The sequence below is a fragment of the Hypanus sabinus genome, chromosome 16, assembly GCF_030144855.1.
Source record: "Hypanus sabinus isolate sHypSab1 chromosome 16, sHypSab1.hap1, whole genome shotgun sequence".
In the NCBI taxonomy this organism is placed as follows: Eukaryota; Metazoa; Chordata; class Chondrichthyes; order Myliobatiformes; family Dasyatidae; genus Hypanus; species Hypanus sabinus.
In genome coordinates, this window is record NC_082721.1 from 71095739 (window position 1) to 71119647 (window position 23909).

At 43.8% G+C, this 23909-nt stretch overlaps 2 protein-coding genes across 4 annotated transcripts in view; both read right to left on the reverse strand.

The window, feature by feature from the left end:
* The window catches only part of map2k7 (mitogen-activated protein kinase kinase 7), a 103635-nt gene extending 99842 nt beyond the window's left edge, over window positions 1–3793 (reverse strand). Inside the window, exon 1 of one of the 2 annotated variants that reach the window (XM_059992082.1) lies at window positions 1729–3793. In XM_059992082.1, the coding sequence (XP_059848065.1) occupies window positions 1729–1864 (136 nt within the window). In that variant the 5' untranslated portion in view covers window positions 1865–3793. The remainder of the gene's footprint in view (window positions 1–1728) is intronic. The other variant, XM_059992083.1, reaches the window with a different exon arrangement.
* Window positions 3794–5890: 2097 nt separating this feature from the next.
* On the reverse strand, window positions 5891–22068 carry LOC132406436 (volume-regulated anion channel subunit LRRC8D-like). Of its 2 annotated transcripts, none has more exons than XM_059992087.1 (3): window positions 22000–22068; window positions 11857–11981; window positions 5891–10393 (listed from the first exon to the last, which is right to left on the reverse strand). In XM_059992087.1, the coding sequence occupies exon 3, from the start codon at window positions 10389–10391 to the stop codon at window positions 7932–7934; it is 2460 nt and encodes an 819-aa protein (XP_059848070.1). In that variant the 5' UTR covers window positions 10392–10393; window positions 11857–11981; window positions 22000–22068; the 3' UTR covers window positions 5891–7931. The 2 variants fall into 2 exon arrangements, with proteins under 2 accessions (XP_059848070.1, XP_059848069.1); XM_059992086.1 differs by having other exon boundaries at window positions 21736–22062.
* Between the last annotated feature and the right edge of the window lie 1841 nt (window positions 22069–23909).

Genomic DNA, 23909 nt, shown 5'->3' on the forward strand with positions numbered 1-23909 from the left:
GGTACGAAAGCTGCAAGGCATCGGACCACAAGACCCTACCGAGGACAGTAAAAACCGCTGAGAGGATCACCAAGGTCTCCCTCCCTACCAATTATGATTTACTAGGAGTGTTGTATACAAAGGGCCCAAAGCATTGTTCAGGACACCTACCACCCATCCCACAATCTCTTTGACCAAATACCATCAGGAAGGATGAGTAGATCTGCCAAACTGGGTAACTGCTTCTTCCCTGAGGTTGTGAGAATAACCTGCTACCCCAAGGTCTCATCACTAGGACTGTTTACCAGTGTTGTGGACTACATACTCATTCAATTACATTTTACTAATTGATTTGTGGTAATATTTTGTTTTATATGCTGTGTAACTATGTTTTGTGGGTACACCAAGATCCGGAAAAATATTGCCTTATTTGTTTGCATACAAGTAGTCAGATGACAATAATCTAGAACTTGAGATTGACTAATTCAGCAGCATGTAAAACTAACTCTACTTTTCTCTTGCCATTGAAGCTGCCTGGTCTACAGAGCAATTCCTATACCTTTAATCTCTTTCTAAAAGTCCCCATTAATTTGTAATAAGGTGATTTCACCAACTTTATCACAACCACAATTCTGGCACTATCTGATCAAAAGTATTCCGTTTGCACTACATCCACAATTTAACACTATTATTTTTACACTGAGAATTCTTTGACAAGAAAGATTAACTTTGCAACCGTCTCACAGGTGCTGCCTGACATTCGGCTTATTTCCATTTTTTTTTGTTCCAGTTGTGATTTCTAGCCCTGCAATTTCTTTAAAATTTATGTGGTCGCTGGAAATCTTAACAGGAGCACTCTAGAAACATTCCGCTTAAGCAGTATCTGTTAACGGAATTACCGATCCTGGTCTATGGCCTACCTAATTAAACACTATTAGGTTCTCTGTCTTCACAGACACTGCCAACTTAGTGAATATTTCCAGTATCGCCGATTTATAAACCATTCCGTTTTAGCCAACGTTTCCACATTTAAGGCGATTCTTTACATTGTTTTATATCCATGTTCGTAATCCGTGTTTTCGTGAGTGGCAACACTGAGAGAGCCCAGATAACACCGATACTAAGTGCGGCTACGGGCTTCCATCGATGTGGGAATCTGCGGATTCGGTGCCTCCGTCATCCACACCCCAACCTCAGCTGGCCAGGGCTGTTTATAAATAAACAGGCCACAGGGCCCGACGAGCCTGGGGGCAGAACCATTTCCGTCTACAGCCAACCCCACAGGAAGCACGTATGTGGGATAGATTGGCCGGTCAATCTGACTGACGGGTGTCTCTGAGGCTCGATTGGCCTCAATGGTGGGCAATTAAAAACACATCCCACGGCTGCCACCACCACCGAGCAGTAGAAGGGGTCCTGTCGTGGCTTCTGCCACATGTGCGATGTGGTGGCTGCGAGAAGGACATTCGGAGGAGGACAGGTTGGTTCCTCCACCTCGACTTGTCACAATATAAGCCCAACAGCAATCCCATTTATGCCCTGATCTGATTGGGCCGTAAAGAGGATTTACACAGATTCTGACGCAGGCAGCCATTCTGATTGGTCAGAATAGCTGTCTGTCGTGGTGGATACCTCCTCTAGAGATGACGCGGCCTGGTTTCCGTTGTCAGGGCACTGTGGGGTCCGATCCTGCGCCTCGGGCACTGGGCCGACACACCCCCTCCCCAGACCACCGGCCTCTTTGCTTACTTGGTCGGGGTCTCCTCGGGCTGGAAGGCGAGCTCATGTCGAGGGAGAGGTCGATCCGGCGCCGCGCCTCCCTGTTCTCCTGTTTCAGCTTGGCTTCCAGACGCGACAACTTCTGCTCCAAGGAGGAGGCCGCCATCTTAGCTCAAGATGCGGAGGGAGCGCGCATGCGCATGAGACCCAGCTGCCGCCCCTCCCCCTCCTGCGGATGCCCGACGCTCGGCTCCGCCTTCCCGCCTGCGCAGCTCCGTCCTTCGGCTTTAAGCTCATCCACCTTTCCTACAACACTCCTCGCAGTTCAGAACATTAGTCCCACCATGCTTGACTTATTGATTCCTGACTTTGTATGTAGGTTTAACAAAATCTTTCTCTACAACCACTCCACTATCTGTGCTGGTTCCCATCCCCCGGCAACTCTAGTTTAACCATCCCCCACGCCCTGTTCACCCTCCCTCGGGCATCAAGAGCCTCCTCAGCGGGATTCTCCAACCTGGAACCAGATCAATCGTCCCTTCTACTAACCATTGATGCTTCCCTCACCCGCATCTTCTCCATTTCCCGGACATCTACGCTCACCCATCTTCCCATCACTTTAACAGGGATAGAGTTCCTCCTGTCCTCACCTACCATCAAACACATCTTTACTCCTCCTTCCCCCTCTGATTTCTGCAGGGATCGCTCCCTCAGCGATTCCCTTGTTCATTCGCCTCCCTCCTAGTACACAATCCTGCAAACGACATAAATGCTACATCTGTCCATTCCCCTCCAATCAAAGACCAAAGTATCCTCCCAGGTGAGGCAACACTTAATCCGTGAATCTATCGGGGTTGTTTATCCGGTGCTCCTGATGCAGCCTCCTCTACATTGGTGAGACCTGATGTAAACTGGGGAACCACTTTATTGAGTACCTCCACTCCATCTGCCAAAAGCAGGATTTCCCATTAGCCAACCTTCTTAATTCCTATCCCCATTCACGTTCCGATATGTCGATCTACGGCCGCCTCCTGTGACTATGAGGCCTCATTGGAAGGAGCAACACCTTGTATTCTATTTGGGTAACCGCGAACCTGACAGCATGTATATTGATTTCTCCTTCCGGTAATAAAAAAAAATCCCTTCCTCCTGCCGTCATCTTCCATTCCCCACTCTGACCTATCTCTTCTCATCACTTGCCTATCACCTCCCCCCAGTGCCCCTTCTTTCCTTTATCTCGCAGTCCACTCTCCTCCTATAGAGTCCTCCATCTGCAGCCCTTCACCTATCACCTTCTACCTTGTCCTCTTCCCCCCGCCCAGTGTCTTCACCCTTCCTTTCCAACTGATGACGGGTCTTGAAACAATGCGTCAACTGTTTATCTCCATAGATGTTGCCTGATATGCAGAGTTCCTCCAGCATTTTGTGTGCTGCTTTGGCATGCAGTCCATATCTTGCGGGTAGATATGGGTTATGTATGGCTTTGGGTGGCCTTGCTAAAAGTAAGGACTCAGTTGCAGCAGTCATTTAGAAAGCTTTTCATTGCAAGAGTACAGGGGCATTCAAACAGGCCTTAGTGAGATCCAGTCCAGAGTTGCAAAAGCTGTTTTAGTTTCCTTATCCGAGGAATGATGATTGCTTCCATACAGGAAGTGCAACAAAGGCTTGCAAGATTGATTTAAGAGCTGGTAGGTCTGATATCAAAAGGTAGATTGAGTTAGTTAGCCTATATTCAGATTATACACCTTTAAATGCCAAGCAAGCCTATCACATTTTATTCCACCCAGAAAAGCCAGGATCTTCTATCATAAGATTGAACCTGGGTCAGACCACCAAATTCCAAACCTCTCCTATTCCAATACGTACCTACAATACGTCAGGTAAATATTACCCATCCAGTTGAACCCAGATTGAATACACTCCATTCTATTCTTCTGCGTTAAGACAACCAAATCAACTCCAAACATGGTAGGGCCAAGCCATACTATTCTGGCCAATTCAGTCAAAACAAATCCCATTCCACCTTTAGAGGTTTACCACTTGTCTGTTAATCTAAGTTTCTTGTTCACTTAAGCCAATTAGTCCAAAGCAAGCTGCCTCAAGTAAAGCAACCAGGACATTGAAAGACCACCCCCCCCCCCCCACATCAGACATTTTCCATTGGGCAGAAGATACAAAAGCTTGAAAGCACATACCACCAGGCTGAAGGATAGCTTGTACCCTACTGTAGAAAGACTAGTAAATGATTCTCCAGTATGATAAAATGGACTTGACCTCACAATCCACCTCATTATGATCTTGTATTGTTTACCTGTACTGTGAAACAAGGCTTTAACTCCTTGAACTGTGTAATGATTTGATCTGTGACAATTTGCAAGACATTTTTTTATTGTATCTTAATATGTTATAATAATAAATCAGTATCTTTATCACTCAATGTACCTTTAAAAATTATTTTATGGCCTTAGACTTATTCCTGGATTTGCTGCTCTCAAACTGAATTGCAAGTTGAGCATGTTAAGTAAAATGGTACAGAACAGGAAAAGACCTTTTGGGCCATGATGTTTGTGCTGAGCATGATGCCAAATTTAAACTGCACATCTATCTGTATGTGGTGTACACACAGTGGCCACTCTTAGGACTCTTGGAGCTGTACTTACAAGAAATTATGCAGATGCTGAAAATCTACAGCAGAACACCAAAAAAAAAACTGGACGAATTCAATAGGCAACATCTATGGAAATTAATAAACAGTTGACGTTTCAGGCCAAGACCCTTCCTTTTCAGTCCTGAAACACAAACTACTGTTTCAAATATTCTTTGCTATGAAACAACGAAGTAATCCTGCCTCATTAGATATGACCACTTTTAAAATAACCTTCTCCAGTCCGACGCATGATTATTGGTGGGTAACGCATACATTACCCATGTTAAAAACAACTTTATTTCCTTACTAATAAACATGCTCCAATAAATAAATACCTGTATGTCAATAAATAAACAAAGGGCACGGTCAATGATTTCTTTGTTAAAGTTCTGCTTAAGTGTTTGTAAAGATCACGTTATTGATGTCAGCCTTTATTATTAGCACTGCCCCATTTTATCTACATTCCTGAAGGGTATAGAATATTAAGCTCCCAGCCTTTATCTTGCAACATGTGTTTATCATGGTTAGTAGATGATATCTACTTAACTTTATCTGTCACATCTTGTTACAAGTAATTCACACCTTTAGATAAAGTGCCTTATGACTTTTACTATGTTTTGTACTTCGATCTAATTCATTTTGTATTGTGTTGATCACTTAATAATTCCTATATTTTAAAACCATACAATCAGCATATCTTTTAGAGTAATAGAATCCTGTTAACCTTTAGAGAAACGGGCCCTTTGGCCCATCTAGTTCATGCCAAACCATTTAAACTAGCCATTCCCATTGACCCACACTCGGACCACAGCCCATCATACCCCTCCCATCGATGTAGATATTCAAATTTCACTTAAACATTGAAATTAAAATTGCATTTGCCACGCACTGGCAGTTCATTCCATAGTCTCACAGGCTTCTCAGTGAAGAAGTTTCCCCTCATGTTCTCCTTAAACATTTCACCTTTCACTCTTAACCCATAACCTCTGGTTGTAGTCTCACCCAACCTCAGTGAAAAAAGCATTTACCCTACTTATAGCCCTCATAATTTTGTATTCCTCTATCAAATCTCCCCTACATTCTAGGGGATGAAGTTCTAACCTGTTCCATCTTCCATTATGTCTCGGGTCCTCCAGTCCTGACAACATCCTTGTAAATTTTCTCTGTACTCTTTCAATCTTATTTACATCTTTCCTGTAGGTAGGTGAGTGACCAAAAGTGCACACAATACTCTAAATTAGGCTTCACCAATGTCTTATACAACTTCACATAACATCCTGCTCCTGTACTCAGTACTTTGATCTATTAAGGTCAATGTGCTTTCTTTACAACCCTAACAACTGATGACACCACTTTCAATGAATTATGGACCAGATCCCTTTGTTGCACTGCTCACTGTGTAAGACCTACCCTTGTTGATCCTCCTTTACTAAATCCACCTTCTTTGTGTAACTACATGAAACTTCTTGGTGTTTAACACCTCCTGACCCTCTAACACTGAAAGACAGCAGGAAATAATACTCCTTCTGAACAGTCAATCAAAGCTAGATTCTACTTTAAATTTATTTCCACATAAAAATCACATACAGATGATGAGCATTTGAAAATCCACTGATGAGACGTATACCCTGGCTATAGCAGGTTTGCTGGTGAAACCAATTCTTCCCCTTTCCTTGGAGCATCATGTGCTTCCGTTAGATTATTTTCTGCCTCTGTTTGTAGAAGAGTTGCATATAGAAGAGGGTAATCCAGAGAGCTTCATGTTGTCTTTAATCTCAATCCAATTCCAAGAATCTCTGAATATTTGCTAAATTATCTCATCATCACTGATCAAACTTTACTTAAATAATCAGAACTTGTCCAGCCCTTGGACTATTAAATGCTTTGTTTCATCCTACTGCCAATTTTTCGCTTAAGTGATTTGATCACTGTTTTGTCACAATGACAGACAATCACAATTAATCATGCTGTGCTAGATTACCTATCTCAATCATATCAAACAGTAACTGTACAATTACTCATCTCTAACTTACTGATTATCAGCCCAGTTTAAATCTTAAAGGGTTAACTTTATGAAAATGCTTCCTTCAGTATTTACTTTCTTTTTACTGGCCAACTGAGAATAAAGTCCAACTATCAGACTCCCACCCATGTTGAAATTATGCCGGCTCTGCTTCATTGAAGCTGCTCCGCATATTCCGATGGGAGGTATTAAAAGAAGCTCAGCTGCAGGTTGAAGCAGCAAGTTCAGTCTGTGATTATTGTTCTTTAAAGTAGCTCTGTTCTCGCCACTAATACCTTCCAGTTCTGATGACATGATTGCACCAAAACTGCAGCTCGGTCATTTGCTTCACACCATGCAGGGTCTTGTCAGCAGTTTCTGGTTTTTAATATTAAAAGGCATTTCTGAAGAGTAGGTCACAAGATAGTAAGAGAGAGTGAGAGCAAGAGCATAAAACAGATGGAACAGAAATTGATGTGTGCAGAAAAAAGGGGAAAATAAAGTAAGATAGACAAATGGAGAAACTGTGAGTTAAAGAAATGCCATAGGTTCTAAACAATTAAAATAAAATAGGATATTAAAACTACTCAATAAGTATGGTGGCATTTATGGGGAGAGGAATTAACCTTTTGGGGCCTTCAATACAAAACATTAATTTTGTTTCCCCCTCTACAGATACTGAGATACTACTGTACATACATATATATGTGCATGTGTGTCACTTTAAGTACGTGTGTGTGTGCACATCCCTCGTTATTTTTTTTAATTTCTGGATTTGCAGTTCTTTGCTTCTGAAATGTTTAATCAATTCTATTCACTGTGCTTCAGACAATTGCCCTATGTTTTATACATCTTTCCCTTTCTGTCCCTCTGTTAACTTCTGAGCTTGTGAGTAACTAGATTTCCCCCCTCACTCCTCTTGGATGTCAGAAACCCTCTCCAACTGACTCCTTGCTAAGGTCAAACACAAAGATGCACTAATTGGGTAGCTCACTGCAGACCTCTCAGTATGTGCAGCAGGCAGTACCTAGATCAAGGACCTTTAAAAGGTCTTAGCTTTGAAGAACAATGTGACATAGCTGAATTAGCAATAAACCATAAGGACATAGCAGGATCAGAGAGCAAAAGTTAATACTTCATGATGATGCAAAACACGAACTACCAGAGGAACCCACTAGGTCAGGCAGCATCTGTGGAGAGGCACAGAGATTATCAACATTTCAGGTTGTGACCTTGCATCAGATTCTGCTTGACTCACTGACTTTCTACAGCAGTTTGTTTCTTGCTGCAGATTCCATAATCTGAGATTTTCTTCTGCCTGTTTCAAGTCGATAGCCTTACAAGGTAACGACCTGCTGAGTACTTCCAGTGCATTTCAGATTTCCAGCATCTGCAATATTTTGCTTTTGGCTTTCTGAATTAATTCTAATTCAAATCAACAGTCCATTTTCCAAACCAGTGGAGTTTTCCCTTTGGGTCTCATTCTTTCAAGTGAATTTTAGGTGACTTAAAAATCTTTCTGGAGTTGCAGCACTTGATAATCGATTCAAGAATAGAAATTTCCCGCAACTTCAGGAAGGCAATTTAAACAACAGAAGAAAAATCTTGTTCTGTAAGATTATCTTTGACCTCAGTGGGCAGGCGATCAAACAATATATCCTCAACAATAAGATTGGTCTTTTTCAGTAATGCACAGTAGCCGATCTCAGGTGGAATTTTTTCCAAGTGATTACCTTTCAGCTCCAAGTGAGTGAGTTGTGTCAACTGTCCAATTTCAGGGGGAATACAGTTGATCGAATTTTGACCAAGTTGTAAAGTCTTTAGTTTTAGGCACTGGAAGAGGTGAACAGACAGGGTCTCAACCTTGTTTTTGGTGATGGAGAAATGCTGCAGGTTCTGGAGTAACTGAATGTCTTGGGGAATAGTTGTAAGTAGATTGTGGCTGAGATCCAGCTGCCTTAACTTTCTGAGGGTGAACAGAGCACTGGGCAAAGACTCCAGTTTGTTGTTGTTTAAGAAAAGTTGCTCAAGGTTTTTGATGAGACCAATGGTTGTAGGAATGGAGACGATAGAGTTGTGCCAAAGTTTGAGGCATGAAAGCCTTTTGAGGTACTGGAAACTAACAATCTCCTCAATGGTTTGGATATTATTGAATTTCAGGTCTAGTTTCTGAAGGTTAGGAAGGCTGAATACTGCATGTGGGATTCTCTCAAGCTCACAATTCTGCAGCTCAAGCTCAGACAGAGTGGCTAACTTCTTCAAATTATTAAAGACCAGTAACTTTGTGCCATCATTCTGAATAACCAATTTAGATAAGTGAGTAGCAAGTTCCATGACATTGGAGGGGATTTTGGAGAGGTTGCTCTTCAGGATAAGAATTTTGAGGTGCCTCAGTTCCTTTAGGGACTCCAGCCCAATGGCCTTGTTGGTTTCAGAATTCAGATTGCCAGAAAGATGCAGTTCCCCCAGGTTTTTGAGTGAGTATACCCACAAAGGGATCTCACAAATATCAGTGAATTTGACATGCAAGATGTGAAGGTGATCTCTGAGGAAATTGAAGGCAATTTGATCGACTTTTGCAGGGCAATGGTAAAGATAGAGCTCCTTCAGAGCTGCCATCTGAGATATTTTAGCAGGCAGTTTCACATCAGGAACCAGCTCCAGCTTCAGAACCTCCAGATCACTCATGTCAAATACAGCTTTTGGAATTCCAGACAACATGAAGAGTTGCAGTTCGAGCTTCCCTTGGCTATTTTTGGACACATGCTGCCTCAACTTCTCGTAAGTCCACTCATGGTTAAGGTTCATCTCCAGTAGTTTGCTCTCACAGCCTTCAGACAGAAAAATGGCAAACCTCTTGGAATAGAGTTGGTCATATTGGTCTACCATGTGCAACAAAAAAGCAAAATCGTTCTTAACATCAGGAATGTCACTGAAATTACTCTCCTCACGCACCTTCTCAAAGGAATATTCTTTCAAAGAGCCTCGGAACAGCCAGAACAATGTGTAGAGACACACCAATCCATAGAGTGCGATCAAAATGATATAGGTGATGAGCAGCTTCTGCAGCATGTAGGCCATACTGTGAGTGCAGAAGAAAACAGAATAGCCTGTGACGTTTTTGATCTTGGGCTTGCAGATGTGTTCAAACGTGATCGAGTTGACAAAGGTAAATGTGTAGATTAGAATGATCATAAATTTTAAAGCCTTGACAACTGTCTGACCGACATAAAACTTGTAGATGAGGTCTCCGTCCTCAGTGTGGGCCCGGAACTTGCGGACCTTCTCAAAGAGAGCCTTAGCCTGTTCACCGTCCTGCTTATCCAGGATATTCATTGAGGCCGACCCAGTGACAGGAGGCTCAAAGGTCACTTCGGGGCAGGAAGTGAATGAGGAACAAGTGTCAGAGTTCTCACTGCGCTCCGGTGTCATTGAGTGGAACATTTTAGTCCGATGTTGGCTATTTTCAGAGTCTTCATTGGCCGTTTCAGAAACTGCTTTGGTGGTCCAAGGTGATTCAAAGCACTTGCCCAGAATGGCGACAAAATGTTCCACCTTGGAGGAGGTTTTTGGGAATTTGAACCAGAAATTGCCACTGATCATCATAATAATGGAATGGACAAGGGCTACATAAGGAAAGTACTTGGAGTACCATGGCAAGGCCTTCTGGTAGCAGACTTGACTGATGTAAACATACTGCTGGAAATCCAAATTTGTTTTATGGCCTCCTTTTGATTTCTTAGTTGTTGATGAGGATTCTTGGGAACTGGGATCATTCTTGTTCACGTTCTGTATCTTCTTTGTATTGGAATCCACCATGTGAGAATTATTTACGTAACATCTTGGTGTGGTGTTCAGACTTTGCACATTGTTACAAGGTAAACATGCAACTTTATCATTAGAAATGAGCAAGGTGGCTGACAAGAGGGACACCATCATCATAATCACTACAAAATAGTCCATCAGAACGTCCCACCAGGGTTTGAGAAGTCGATGAGTGGACTGACTCTCCGAGAGAGTAGCAAGCTCCGTCAGAGTGATCATGTCTGCAAAAGACAAGTGGGAACATTAAAAAACCAAGAATCTTTCCCCCCACCAAAACTCTCCGCACCACCATCTAAATCCATTGTATTCTCCAATGAGGGTCTGACTAAGCCCAAGAAGGATCACACTTTCTGCTGTCATGTAATGCAGGTCACTCAGCACCCAGAAACAGACCTCACCACTGCAGCTTTCCACACCTCCTCGGCCAAAGCAGATCACAATTGTTAGGCCACAAAACCACACCCTGCCTTGCACTGGCTGATGACTGAACATTATAGAGTGGGTGTAGAGCAAGGCTTAAGGCTGGGTAGTGCAGGAGGAGGAAGATGGGACCGTGCTTTAGTGTGGAGGTACATTTCTAGGTCTTGGGATAGTTGCAACTGGGGAAAGGTCCCTAGAGGAACTATACTCTCAGGGTAGAAGGGCTTTGCTGGAAAAGTATTCTTTCCTCTGATTTATATGTTTATTGAATTGACTCTTCCTGCAGCAAAGAGGAGTTTGACACAATATGAATCATAACATTAAGGTAGGTTTAGGGAGGTAGTACCTTTAGCTAATAGTGCAAGGATGGGGGTGGGGGGGGGGGGGAAAGCAGGAACAGATTCAAGGCCTTAGGCTTCAGAGCGGTTGCAAGGAAGAACTGCACCATGGAGTGAGCAACAGTGCCCAAGAAGAAGTGGATGATCACTGAACTTATGGGACGACAAGGCCAGAGAAGAACAATGGGGCCAAGAATACTGTTCTTTGAAGCATCATGACCAGTGGACAAAATAGACTGTGTTGTATTCATTGTCCCAGAGTACACAATGCAATGAATGAAAGTGTCCATCTTACAACAACATAGTCCAAAGTCGTGGAACGTTACTATAGAAATAAATTATTGGATGGGTTCAAGTCTATAATGAGGAGATTTGGCCACAAAATAAACTCATTTGTTTAGTTAAAAAAAAATTAAAAAAATAAAAACACAAAATGCTGGCAGAACTCAGCAGGCCAGACAGCATCTATGGGAGAAGGTAGTGACGATGCTTCGGCCCGAAACATTGTCACTCTCCTGATGAAGCGTTTCGGCCCAAAACGTCGTCATTACCTCTTCCCATAGATGCTGTCTTGCCTGCTGAGTTCTGCCAGCATTTTGTGTTTTTATTTATTTCCAGCATCTGCAGATTCACTTATGTTTCACTTGTTTAGTGGCAGTTTTGGCAGTGTTAATGCCTCTGGGCTGGTCCCCTGGAGACTACCTATGGGGACCAGCTCACTATGATCCTGAGAGATGGACCCAGATGTCAGATGGACCCACCTGAGAGGGTGGGGTCTCTGGGACTGCAGGTGCCCATAAGAATATTTACTTCAGTGTTTAGCTCACATAATTTATTAGACTTCCTGAGTTTGTTTTTATTCCAAATTGATCAAATATCACCAAAGAATATTGGATAAAGTGAAGAATAAGTAGACAGAAACTCACATGAAATTTGGAGTGGGCTTTCTGCTGGCGTACCAAACTGATGGAAGTTTCCAGATTAAAGCTCCAGTCCAGTTGTAAACCCAGCTATTATCAAGTATTCATACACATACCTGCAGATGAAAGAGCTGTAACAAATATTATAAAGGTTAATGACCAGTAACAAACTCATCTCATTGCCTCCAAAGTCAAACCAACTAGAGTTGCAGCAGACAGAGCAAAGATTCAGCAAGGATTTATGATGGGCAGGAGCAGGAACTACGTATTACTGGAAGGAAAGTATTGGGTGGACAGCAGTTACTAAAGGATAATTTGAGTAAATCCTATATCAGATAGCTTTTGATAACTACAGACCCCCCACCCCCCCCCCCATTCCAAGCAACATCCTGGGAACCTCTTCCACGATCTCTATTGTTACCACACTCCATAATGTGGTGACGGGAACTGTATTCAATATCCCCGACGTGTGGTGTAACCAATGTCTGCAGCTGCAACGTGGTGTCCCAACTCCTTGTTAGTTCAGAGAAAATGAAGAGGCAACCTGAAGAAGTGGCTTTAAGTGGATGGATAATGATTGTGAACAGTAAAGAGGGGGGTTTAATATAAGCCTTGATATAAAAGGCTCAGAAGAGGTGGATTTTTTTTTGGAATAAAGAAGGTCCAGTTCAGGGTGAGAACACAGCTATGTATATTTTTACAGAGTCTGCTGAGCATCTGAGCATGTTAGGCAAGGAACATATTACTTCAATATTGAAAAAAGGTGTCCAAGAAAGATTGTGAAATCAGGCTACGGAAAGATGTGTTGAAAATAGGAAGAGAATACCACAAGATTTCAATTTAATTGTAATACATGGGATTGCCTCGATATAAAAGGCTCAGAAGAGGTGGATTTTTTTTTAAGGTATGTTCAAGTGAGTGTTATCCACATGGCATATAAATCAACCAATGAGGGGATGGAGCATTACTGAGCCTACCTTGAGGAATATAGCTGGTCAGTAGAGGGAGTGTTGGCAGGAAAGCATTTTGAAGATTGTGACCATAACTCCGTACATTTCAAGGGGGTTATAGAAAAAGATAGGAATTTGACCAGAAAATAAAGGATAAAATTGTGGGAAGGACAGTTCATTAAAGTAAGATAGCAGCTGGCAAATGCAGGCAAATCTACACCTGCATACTGGGAAGCATTCAAATAGCAAGGTATAGCCACTATGTAAAGCCAGGTACAGGAAACACTAGTTATCAGTGGTTCGATAAAGACAAAAAGAGAAGCTTTATTTAGGGAACTAGGGGAAGGACCACCAAGAGCATAAAAAGTATAGGGTGTTGCTTAAAAAGGAAGTCAGAATGGCAAATAGAGATTACAAAATGTCACAAACAGACAGAATTGTCACAGACAGAATTAAAGTAAATCAAGGTGATTTATTATGACGTTGAGGCTGAAAGTATAACCAGGGCAAGAGTCCTAGTGCAAAAATCAACCCAGTGTTTGGACAATTTAAACGCTGGGAGGCTTGGACCAGTTCTGCTTGCCGCTCCACAATGTTTACTCTGCACTTCACTGCACTAAGGCTGAGGCTGTGGGCCTGTTCTGGACTTCATGTCTATGGACTCACTTTTATTGTGAATGCTATTGTTTGCATGATATGTGTGCTTTCTCCCCTCTCTCTGCGCATTGGGCAATGTTGGGTTCTTTAAGGTTTCTTGGATTGTGGCTGCTTGTAAGCAGACAACTCTCAAGGTTGTATAATTTATACATACTTTGTTAAAAAACTTTGAAGTTTGAGATTGCATTTGGAACAGGAGATATCCGTGTGTGAAACTTGAAGGTACAGGTGAGATTTTAATTGAATGCTTTACATCAGTATTTGCTAAAGAAATATTCTTTGTCATTGGAGCAAAGGGAAAAGGCCTCTGGACGTACTCAGTGCCTTGGTAGGCTGCATCATCATCATCATCATCATCATGTGCCATGTCTTATGACATGGGTGATGGTGGTCTTATGACCACCACTGTTCCTGGCAAGAAGTGGTTTGCCATTGCCTTCTTCTGGGCAGGTGATCCCAGCCAATGTCAATATTCTTCAGAATTTTTCTGTCTGGTGTCAGTGTTCGCATAACAGGTCTTGTGATACGCACCGGCTGTTCATAAAACCATCCACCTGTTCCCATGGCGTCAAGAAACCCTGATTGGGAACTAAGCAGGTTCAATATCTTGCCCAAGGGTGACCTACAGGCTAGTGGAGGGAAGGAGCACCTTGCACCTCCTTTGACAGAAACATATCTCCACCCCACCGCCTATCTGGTGGGTTTAAATCACAGGGTTGAATTATCAAGGAAAGAGCTTGCTGGGATTCAGACTGAGAATTTTAAATCTTCTTTGGCCACAAGTGAGGAACCAGATGATTACAGAAGGACAATTGAGGTCCCCCTTTTCAAGGAGGATAGCACTGAACAGCCTGCTAATTATGGACGTATGGGTCTCGTATCGGTAGAAGGATTATTGGGGGAAAAATCTGGAAGATAGAATTGAAGACCACTTGGAAAAGCAGGGACTGATCTGATAGTAAGCATGGCTTTGTCAGGGGCAAATCCTGTTTGACCAATCTGTTTTCTTATCAAAATATTCAAAGTGTATTAATGACAGCAGTGCAGTAGACATGATTTACATAGGCATTTGACAAGGCTCAGATGGGAGGATAGCCCATAGGACCAATCTGCCAAATTGGATCCAAAATTGGTTTCACAATAGGAAACAGTGAAGGTAGAGGTTGTTTTCGCGACTGGATACCATTCCACAGGGATTAGTGCTGTGATCCTTGCTATTGCTTTTTGTAATATAGGTGAATGAGAAGGACATGGATGTAGGAGTCATGGTAAGTTCATAGATGTCACTATTTTTGGTGGAGTTGTTAACAATGTGCAGAGCAGTCTACAGGATAATACCAATGTGTAGGTGAAGTAGGTTAAAAAATGGCAAAAGGGAGTAAAATCCAGGTCAATCTGAGATAATACTTTTCAGGAGTACTAATGAAGTTAGGACACACCACACAAATGATAGGATGTGAAGAAGTACTGAGGCAGAGAGGAACCTTAAAGTATAAGTCCAGCAATCTTTGTATTGGAAGCACAGGTAAATAAGGCAGCAAGTGGGTCCATGTTCCAAGCCTTTCCTTAAAATACTCAACTCTTCCTGCGCTACAGACAATGGCATTGGTGCTACTCTATCTGTCTCCATCTCTGGAGACAAACTATCTTTTCTAAACCTACTGTTTCCCACAGTTAAGTTGACTGTAACCCTACCCACCCTGTCCCCTGTAAAAATGCTATTCCCTTTTCTCAGTTACTTCGTCACTATCACATCTGTTCCCAGGATGAGGATTTCCTTTACAGGATATCAGCAATGTCCACCTCCTACAAAGAATTGGGTTTTCTCTCCTCCACCATTGGTGCTGTCCTTACCCGCATCTCCTCCAATTCCCGGACATCTGTGCTCACCCCAACTTCCCACCGTTTTAACAGGGATAGAGTTCCTCTTGTCCTCACCTACTACCCCTCGAGCCTCTGCATTGAACACATCATTCTCTACAACTTCTGCCATCTTCAAAAGGACCCAACCACCACATCCTTACGTCCAACCTCCCCCACACTGATTTCTGCCGGGTTCGCTCCCTCCCTGATACCCCTGTTCATTCTTCTGTCCCTCCTGGCACAAATCCCTGCAAGCGGCAGAAATGCTACACCTCTCATTCACCTCCATTCAGGGCCCCAAACAGTCCTTCCAGGTGAGGCAACACCACCTGCAAATCTGTTGGGGTCCTAATGTGGCCTCTTCTACATTCATGAGACTGGACTAATTGAGGGACCACTCTGTTGGGCACCTCTGCCCCTTCCACCAAAAGCAGAACTTTCCAATGGCCAACCATTTGAATTCCTATTCTTATCCCCATTGCCATTCTGACATGCCAGTTGGTCCATAGCCTCTTTTGCCACGATGAGGCCACTCACAGGATGGAGGAGCAATGCCTTATATTCCATATAGATAGCCTCAACCTGATGGCATGAACATCTATTTCTCCCTGTAATTTATTTTCCTTCCCCCTTCCCTTTTCTTCTATTCCTCACTCTGGCTTCTTACTACTTCTCCTCCCCTCCCTATCACCTCCCCCTGGTACCCCTCCTTTTTCCATTTCTCCTATGGTCCACTCTCCTCTATCAGATTCCTTCTTTGGCCTTTACCTTTCCCATGCACCTGGATTCACCTATCGCATCTAGCAGAGGTATCAAAGTGGAAGACATGATTTAGAGCAACACAAACAAAATACTGGAGTATCTCAACAGGATGTATCTGTAGAAATGAATAATTGACATTTCGGGCAGGGACCCTTCTTCAGGACTGGAAAGGAAGGGGGAAGACACCAGGGTTTAGAGAGGACATCAAGAAGAGTTTTTTCCACTGAGGGGTGGGGGTATTCTGGAACAGACTACGTTGATGAGGATTTGAATAACCAGCACTAAGATCACATGGTGGTAAATGGGGTCAGAGTAGATAGACACAGGTGACTGGTGTGGACACAGTGGCCTGTTTTTGTGCTCTATGGCTGCAAGGTCCATCTATGGTGGTCTACATCGGTATCACTGACAGACTAAGGTGGACATTATGAAGGTAAAAACAACATATGAACCAGGAGCTGGGTTTGAATATGCACACTCGAGCCTACACTGCCAGTCTTTTATCTCTTGGATGCTTTCCCATACTGAATTATATCATTGATTTCCTGAATACCTCAAAATATATTTGCCTCTCAACTTGAAAACGTTTAGATGGCAGTGAGCTTATGGAGTTCTCTACGCCTGGAAGCTCTGCGGGCCTGGTTTCTGAGCAAAGAAATTTCTTCTCCTTCTGTCTTCAGCAGCCAATACCTTATTTTGAGACTGTGTCCCCCTCCCCACCACACCCCTATTGAAAAGCTCCAGTCAGGAGAAATATCAACCCTGTATTCAACCTTTCAAGTTCCCTAAGAAGTTTACACATTGTTCTTCTACATTCAGTATGTTTAATCTCCCCCATTCAACAAAACTATCACAGGAATCAATCATTCCCTTCAGGAGGGAGTCCCAACAGTATTCAAGGAACAGCTTCACCAGGGGCCCATATAACTGGGGCAAGACATCTCTACTCTTGTCCTCAAACCCCCTTGCAATAAAACCAATATATCATTTACTTTCCTAATTTGTTGTTTTACTTGGTGTTAGAAGTAGCAGCTGCACAGATGGTGATTGTATTGTTGCAATTTTACAAGGTTGCTTGAATTCACTGTTACCATCAGGTGGGAGGTACAGAAGCCTGAAGGCACACACTCAGCAATTCAGGAACAGCTTCTTCCCCTCTGACACTGGTTTCCGAAATGGACATTGAACCTGTGAACACTACCTCACTTCTTTAATATACAATTATTTCTGTTTTTTGCACAATTTTAGTCTATTCAACATACATATACTGAAAATTGATTCACTTGTTATTTTTTACATTATATATTGCTGTTGCTGCTAAGTTAACAAATTTCACGACACATGCCGGTGATAATAAACCTGATTCTGATTCTGGAAATGTCCCAGGGAACTGAGAAAATCCAAAGCTGATTAAAGAAAGGTGGGTAGCAGACAGAAAACGCTAGAATCCATCACCATGCAAGTAGCAGCAGGGTATTTGATTTCTCTTCGCTGACGATCAACACTGGTGCACCTCAGGGGTGTTGCATAACTCAGTGCTCTACTCTCTCTGTACCCATGACTGTGTGGTTAGGCATGGTTCAAATACCATCTATAAATTTGCTGATGATACAACCATTGTTAGTAGAATGTCGGGTGGTGACATGAGGGCATACAGGAGTGAGACATGCCAACTAGTGGAGTGGCGTTACAACAACAACCTTGCATTCAACGTCAGTAAGACCAAAGAGCTGATTGTGGACTTCAGGAAGGGTAAGATGAAGGAACACATACCAATCCTCATGGAGAAATCAGAAGTGGAGAGAGAGAGCAGTTTTAAATTCCTGGGCATCTGAGGACCTAACCTGGTCCCAACATATCAATGCAGCTATAAAGAAGGCAAGCCAATGGCCATATTTCATTAGGAGTTTGAGGAAATTTGTTTGGTCACCTAGAAAACTTCTACAGAGGTATTGAGGAGAGCACTGTGACTGGCTGCATCACTATCTGGTCTGGGGGGGTGGTTGGCGGGGGTGTCTACCACACTGAATCAAAGCAAGCTGCAAAAAGTTGTAAGCTCCATCATGGGCACCAACATCCATAGTATCCAAGACATCTTCAAGGAGCGGTGCCTCAGAAAGGCAGCATCCATCATTAAGGAAACCCATCAACCAGGACAAGCGTCTTCTCATTGTTACCATCAGGAAGGAGGTACAGAAGCCTGAAGGTACATGTTCAGTGTTTCAGGAACAGCTTTATCCCCTCTGCCATCCAAATTCTAAATGGACATTGAACCCATGAACACGATCTCACTTTTTTAAAAAATTATTTGTTTTTGCACTATTATTTAATATACATATGCACTTACTGTAATTTGTTTCTTCTAAATTTATCATGTATTACATTGTACTGCTGCTAAGTTAACAAATTTCACGATTTGTTTGAGAATTGTTTGAGGAAATTATTCGCAGAGATAAGGAGTGTATAGGGTGTCCAGGGAGGGGTAGCAGCTTGAGGTGAAGAGGTTCACTGTGTCCGTTCTGGGGCAGCTCACTCATCTTTGATCACCACTGAACACTCAGCTCTCACACTTGGCTCTAAGTAGCTGTTTGCTGGCGACAGCAGACACACCCTGGTACACCACTTTGACAGTTGAACTAAACCAGGTGAGGGTAGCCTGGTGAGACAGGACATGCCTGTCCTAGTATGGGAAGTCAGCTCCAGTGGACTGAGCAGATGAGATCTACTGTGAGACCCAAAGGCTAGGAAAGCAGTACTACAATGTAAAGGGTATGACAAGGCAGACAAGACATCATGGTAATCCACTCCAATCAAGGAAGACCCCAGCTTGTGACGCTTTTTCATACCCCTGAACTCAGACTTTGAGTTTGAGAATGTGTAACTGTCCCAGTGCAACAGCTTTTCCACTCTAAAAACTGTCATCATCAGACACTGTGGACAATCACCATGATAAGACAAGGAAATGTTGTTGTTAGATTTCCTGTAAGTGTCCAGTGAAATTCGTGAGAAGATGGCGGTGCGATGGCAGGGGGCAGCAGCCACTCCAGGAATGAATATCTGTTATCTGTGCACAATCCTGATTTGATGGAGACGGACGCGAGAAGCACAGAGGAACATCTGGTGAAATTTCTGACATGCCTGTTTCACTGCCGCTGCTACTGTGCGATCGAAAAATCTCTGGAGAGGAAGGCCCCGAATCCTTGGCTTTGCCTGTTGCTTGGCGGGGTCAAAGCGCTCAGCAGAGATGTGCTCGGTACTCAGAAAGCTGGTCGGAGGCTCGAAGTTTTTGGACGGACTCAGAGTTGGCTGTGGTCGGGTGCTTCCAGAGGCTGCATTGGGAAGTTTTGCCGTGTTGGAGGTTCACGGCAGGAAGAGTTTTTCTTCCTTCTGCCATCTGCGTGAAATGATGGGCTATTGGGGACTTTGAGACTTTTTTTTTTACTGTGCCCATGGTCTGCTCTTATCAAATTACGGTATTGCTTTGCACTGTTGTAACTGTATGTTATAATTATGTGGTTTTTGTCAGTTAGTCTTGGTCTGTCTTGTGTTTATGTGATATCATACTGGAGGAACATTGTATCATTTCTTAATGCATGCATTACTAAATGACAATAAACGAGGACTGAGTGTCCTCGTAATCTAATCTAAATGCCACAGAAAGCATAGAACTGGCCTGGTGGGGAGAAGGGGGAGCAGATGGTTCCAAAAGGGAATATTCCATCCAGGGCCAATGACAGGTCAAAGACCCAGAGTGAAAAGTATCAGCCAGACTCAATTCTCTGAACAATGGGGCTGATTTCAAAACAAGGTCAGTTAGTTCAGAGGAAGAGTCCATGTCACCAGCTTGAACTGCAAGAAGGTCAGTTCACTAGGTTTCAGAACAACTGCACAGCCCAAGAATGCATATGATATCAGAATCACTGGATTGGTCAAATCAGGAACAGATGATGGTGTTGCAACAAGGAAGCAGCTCCAATGGTCCTTGACAGGAGGTTACAAAACAGGCATGAACAAATTAACGTCAGCCCAGCATGACAGAGTGGAGAAAGATGTGTCAGAGCTGAAAGCCTTGCCAATGATCCAGAACAGACTGTTCAGAGAAGATAACTGAAACTCTTATCGGTGACTACAGCAAAAAAGAGGCAGCCAGAGTCCACAGGAATCTCACTCTGTGGGAGCTAGGATGCAAGGCAGTGTGAAAGCAGACAGAGAGAGGTTTCAGAAGCAACAAGAGTTTGCTCAGTAGTAATACACCAATATAAAGTAACTGCGACTGTAGTTTCTGCTGGTGTTAAATTTCATACAGTTAAATATATAGAGGTGATACTGGGAGGATGGTGATCGATTAAATGTAACAAGGTAACAAATATAGAAGAACCAGAATGAAACAAGATGCACAAGGACTACTGGAGTTATTCTGCTTGAGAAGGCATTTCAGCAATGTCAAAGTGCAGATTGTAGTAGAGATCAGTGAATAAAATGAATTTGTAGCGGATTAGATTTATTACTGTATATTAATGTAAATACTGTTGATCATTATTTGAATGCTTTACTTTAAAGGAGAATCAGTATAGATGTACATTAAGTGTCCCACATGCTAATACATTGTTGTATCAATCACAATGTTTTTTTTCACCTAAATTAAGTTCTGTTAATAGCAGCAACTTTGTTTCTGTGTTTATGGAAGTAGAAAAGCCAGATGAAAAATGGATGAAAACAGGGAGACAGTACAGCTAAGAATATAGCTGCAAGGCAGCAAATGCAACCTCACAATTTAAAAACCAAGGGGGGGGGGGGGGGAGAACAAGAAGAAATTATTGACTGGCTACCTGGTCTAAGACAAAATAAATAAAACTTTTACATGACCTGAATGAGTAGATACAGAAATGATGGCTCCCCAGGTGAATCTTTAGAACCAGTGGGTCACTCTCAAAATAAGGAGTCAAACTGAGAATTCCTCCTTCACTCCAGCAGCCTCAGTTAAAGGAATCAAGATAAAAGATTGGTTGTAATCTTACTCAATAGGGAAGAGGCCTCCTATTCCTTACATTTGTATAATTTTGAGGCAATGAACACTCCCATCCAGCACTCCATCATCAGTCCTCAACCCTGCAAACACCATTGTGCCCTGATCGTTGTAAGGTTCTCCTTGCTAACAGGATGCAGCAGAGACAGGGGTATCATGTTAACACACAGCCAGGTCTTTCCCATTTCCAAAACTGGACGATTATCACCCTTCTCAACTTCACTGCAGGAAGCTCAAACTGATGATGAGGGCTCGAGTTTCATACTGACTGGAACCCAGACATGCACACAGACCCAAAAGAAACAAAAGACTTGCATTTCTTTGTGCCCTAGGCAACCCCGGGGCACTCTAAAGCACTTAACAATCGAGAAGTGCATAAAGCAGGTCGCCATAAACGGTAATGTAGTCAGCTCAGTGAAGAGTTAAATATTGGCCAGGACATATTGGCACAGAAAACTCCAGAGAAAGCAAATGAAATGAAAGCAAAAGGCACTTAGGTCGAGGGCATCGACAGAGACCGCGACGTTTCATCTGTTCCCGTCTCCAAAGATGCTGCCTACCTGTTGAGTAATTCCAGCATTCTGTTTCACACTTTAACCATATCCCTGTACTGTATCTCACACTCACCAGTGAAGGGGGTTGGGCTCTGTCATTTCTCTCCAGAATGCAAGCAAGCACTTGTCTCTAAGGTAGAGTTTATGTACAAGCATATACAAGCACCCCAGCCTGATATACACGGCAGCGGAGGGGTCACACACAAAGACACCGCGACGAGGTCTCGATGGCACCAGTGGGCACGGACTAGAGCCGGACTAAATCCAACGTCTGCTCCTCGGCCCAGCAGCTCTGACCGCGCCGACGCTCCTGAGCCCACCCCCGGAGCAGCTCTACCTGCCGTCCGCCGTCCCGAGCTCGCTGCGCGCTACTCCAGGCCTCGGCGGGCGCCTTGATGAGTTCTGCACATGCGCGGTGGGGAAGGGGCGGGACCGGGGCGGGAAGGCAGAAGGGTGGGGCGGCCGTCGAGCGAAAATCTTGGGCCCGGCTGGCCACACTGGACGAGATAAACCGGTCACCTCTTCCCACGAGGTCGGCCACAACTCTCAGCTCGCTCTGAAACTGAAATATCATTGTCATTTCCTATCATATTATTATTTTTGTTCAGCCCTTTACTTCTTCCACCAACCCCCCCCCCCCCCCGGCAAGCTTCTTATTTCATTTCACCCACCCCTCACCTGCTGCACCTATCACCTACAGCTTGCCTTCTTATTCTGAATTCTGCTCATTTCCTTCCGTGCCCTGCACTGTTTTGTGCAGTTTATGGAGTCCTGTGTAGGTATGTAGTATAGCGTAGTTTTTATGTTGTTTTATGCAGTCTAGTGTAGCCTTGAGTTGTCTCAGGTAGTCTAGTCTAGTTTTGTGTTGTTTCATGTCCTGGAGGAACGTTGTTTCGTTTTTACTGTGTACTCTACCAGCAGTTTATCGTCGAAATGACAATAAAAAGCAACGAGTTCAGATGAAGAGACTGGGACCGAAAATCAAATTACAGTATTCCCAAATCCCCATACGGTCTGATTAGTTATACAGAGGAGTTGGTGTTCCCAGGCACCTGGGAGGAAGAGGGGTTGTATGCCCTGAGTCATGGGGGAGAGTGGGGGCTTATGCCCTGACTGACAGGAAGGGGATGGGGATGTTTGACTGATGGGGGAAGGGTGGAGGGTGTGCCCTGACTGGTGGGCAGGGAGTGGGGCTGCATGCCCTGACCGATGGCAGGTGGGGTGGGGGGGGTACGTGCCCTGACTGACAGGGAGGGGGAGTAGGCGGATGCCCTGACTGACGCCTGAGGGAAAGGGGAGGGAATGTGGCTGGATGTCTCCACCAATGTGAGAAAGGAGGTCGCTGACTAGGATGGGGTCCCCGCCAATTTGGGAGGGTGGATGGATGGGATCCAACACTGTTGTGGGAGGGAAGGGTGGGAGTCCTTATTGGTGTGGGAGGGAAGGGCGGGAGTCCTTATTGGTGTGGGAGGCAGAGGGGAAGACTGAGTCCCACTTTGACGTGAGAGGGAGATGGGAATGATGGTGGGCAGGAGCCCCCACTGACTCAGGAGGGAGAGGTGAGGGTGGTAGTTCCGATTGATGCAGCATGTAGCTGAAGCATGGTCTTGCCATTATGGACTGTGTTGGTGTTCCAGAGTACAGTCTCCTAGTCTATGCTTGGCCTTCCTGATGTAGATGTGGAGGAAGTCAAATGGAGACCACTGAGGCGTATGTGAGTCTCTGCACAGTATGGCACTAGGCCATTTACTCCACCATTCCACAGATCAGTGAGCACCCACAGAAAACAGCCTCTAGCTAGTTTATTTCACTCTGTGTGCTATCAAGATGAGCACTAGTCTGGCAAAGGCTTTGGCGAAACACCACATGCATGTTGTAGCACTGAATACTTGCACTGTACTCTGGCTTCTTACAACACTGCTTAATATTACCCTGTACAAAACCAGGACAATCCAATCAGGTCAGTTATCCATTCAGTCTACTCTTGCTATTCGACAGTGATTTTGGTCGGCAGGAACCAATGGGACCAAAGGGCTGTATGACATAGACTCAGTGAGGTGTTATTAACAGTGCTGTCAGCCCTGCACTTACCAATAACCACTCACCCATGCTCTGTTGGCTATTGCCGGGTTCATACTTCCAGAGCTCCTCATGGCCTTGTCCAAACATGCAACAAGCTGAATTCAGAGATAAGAAGAGAAACAGAGGAAGTTGGAGCAGTGGGTGGGAGAGATGGGGTGAAGGTCA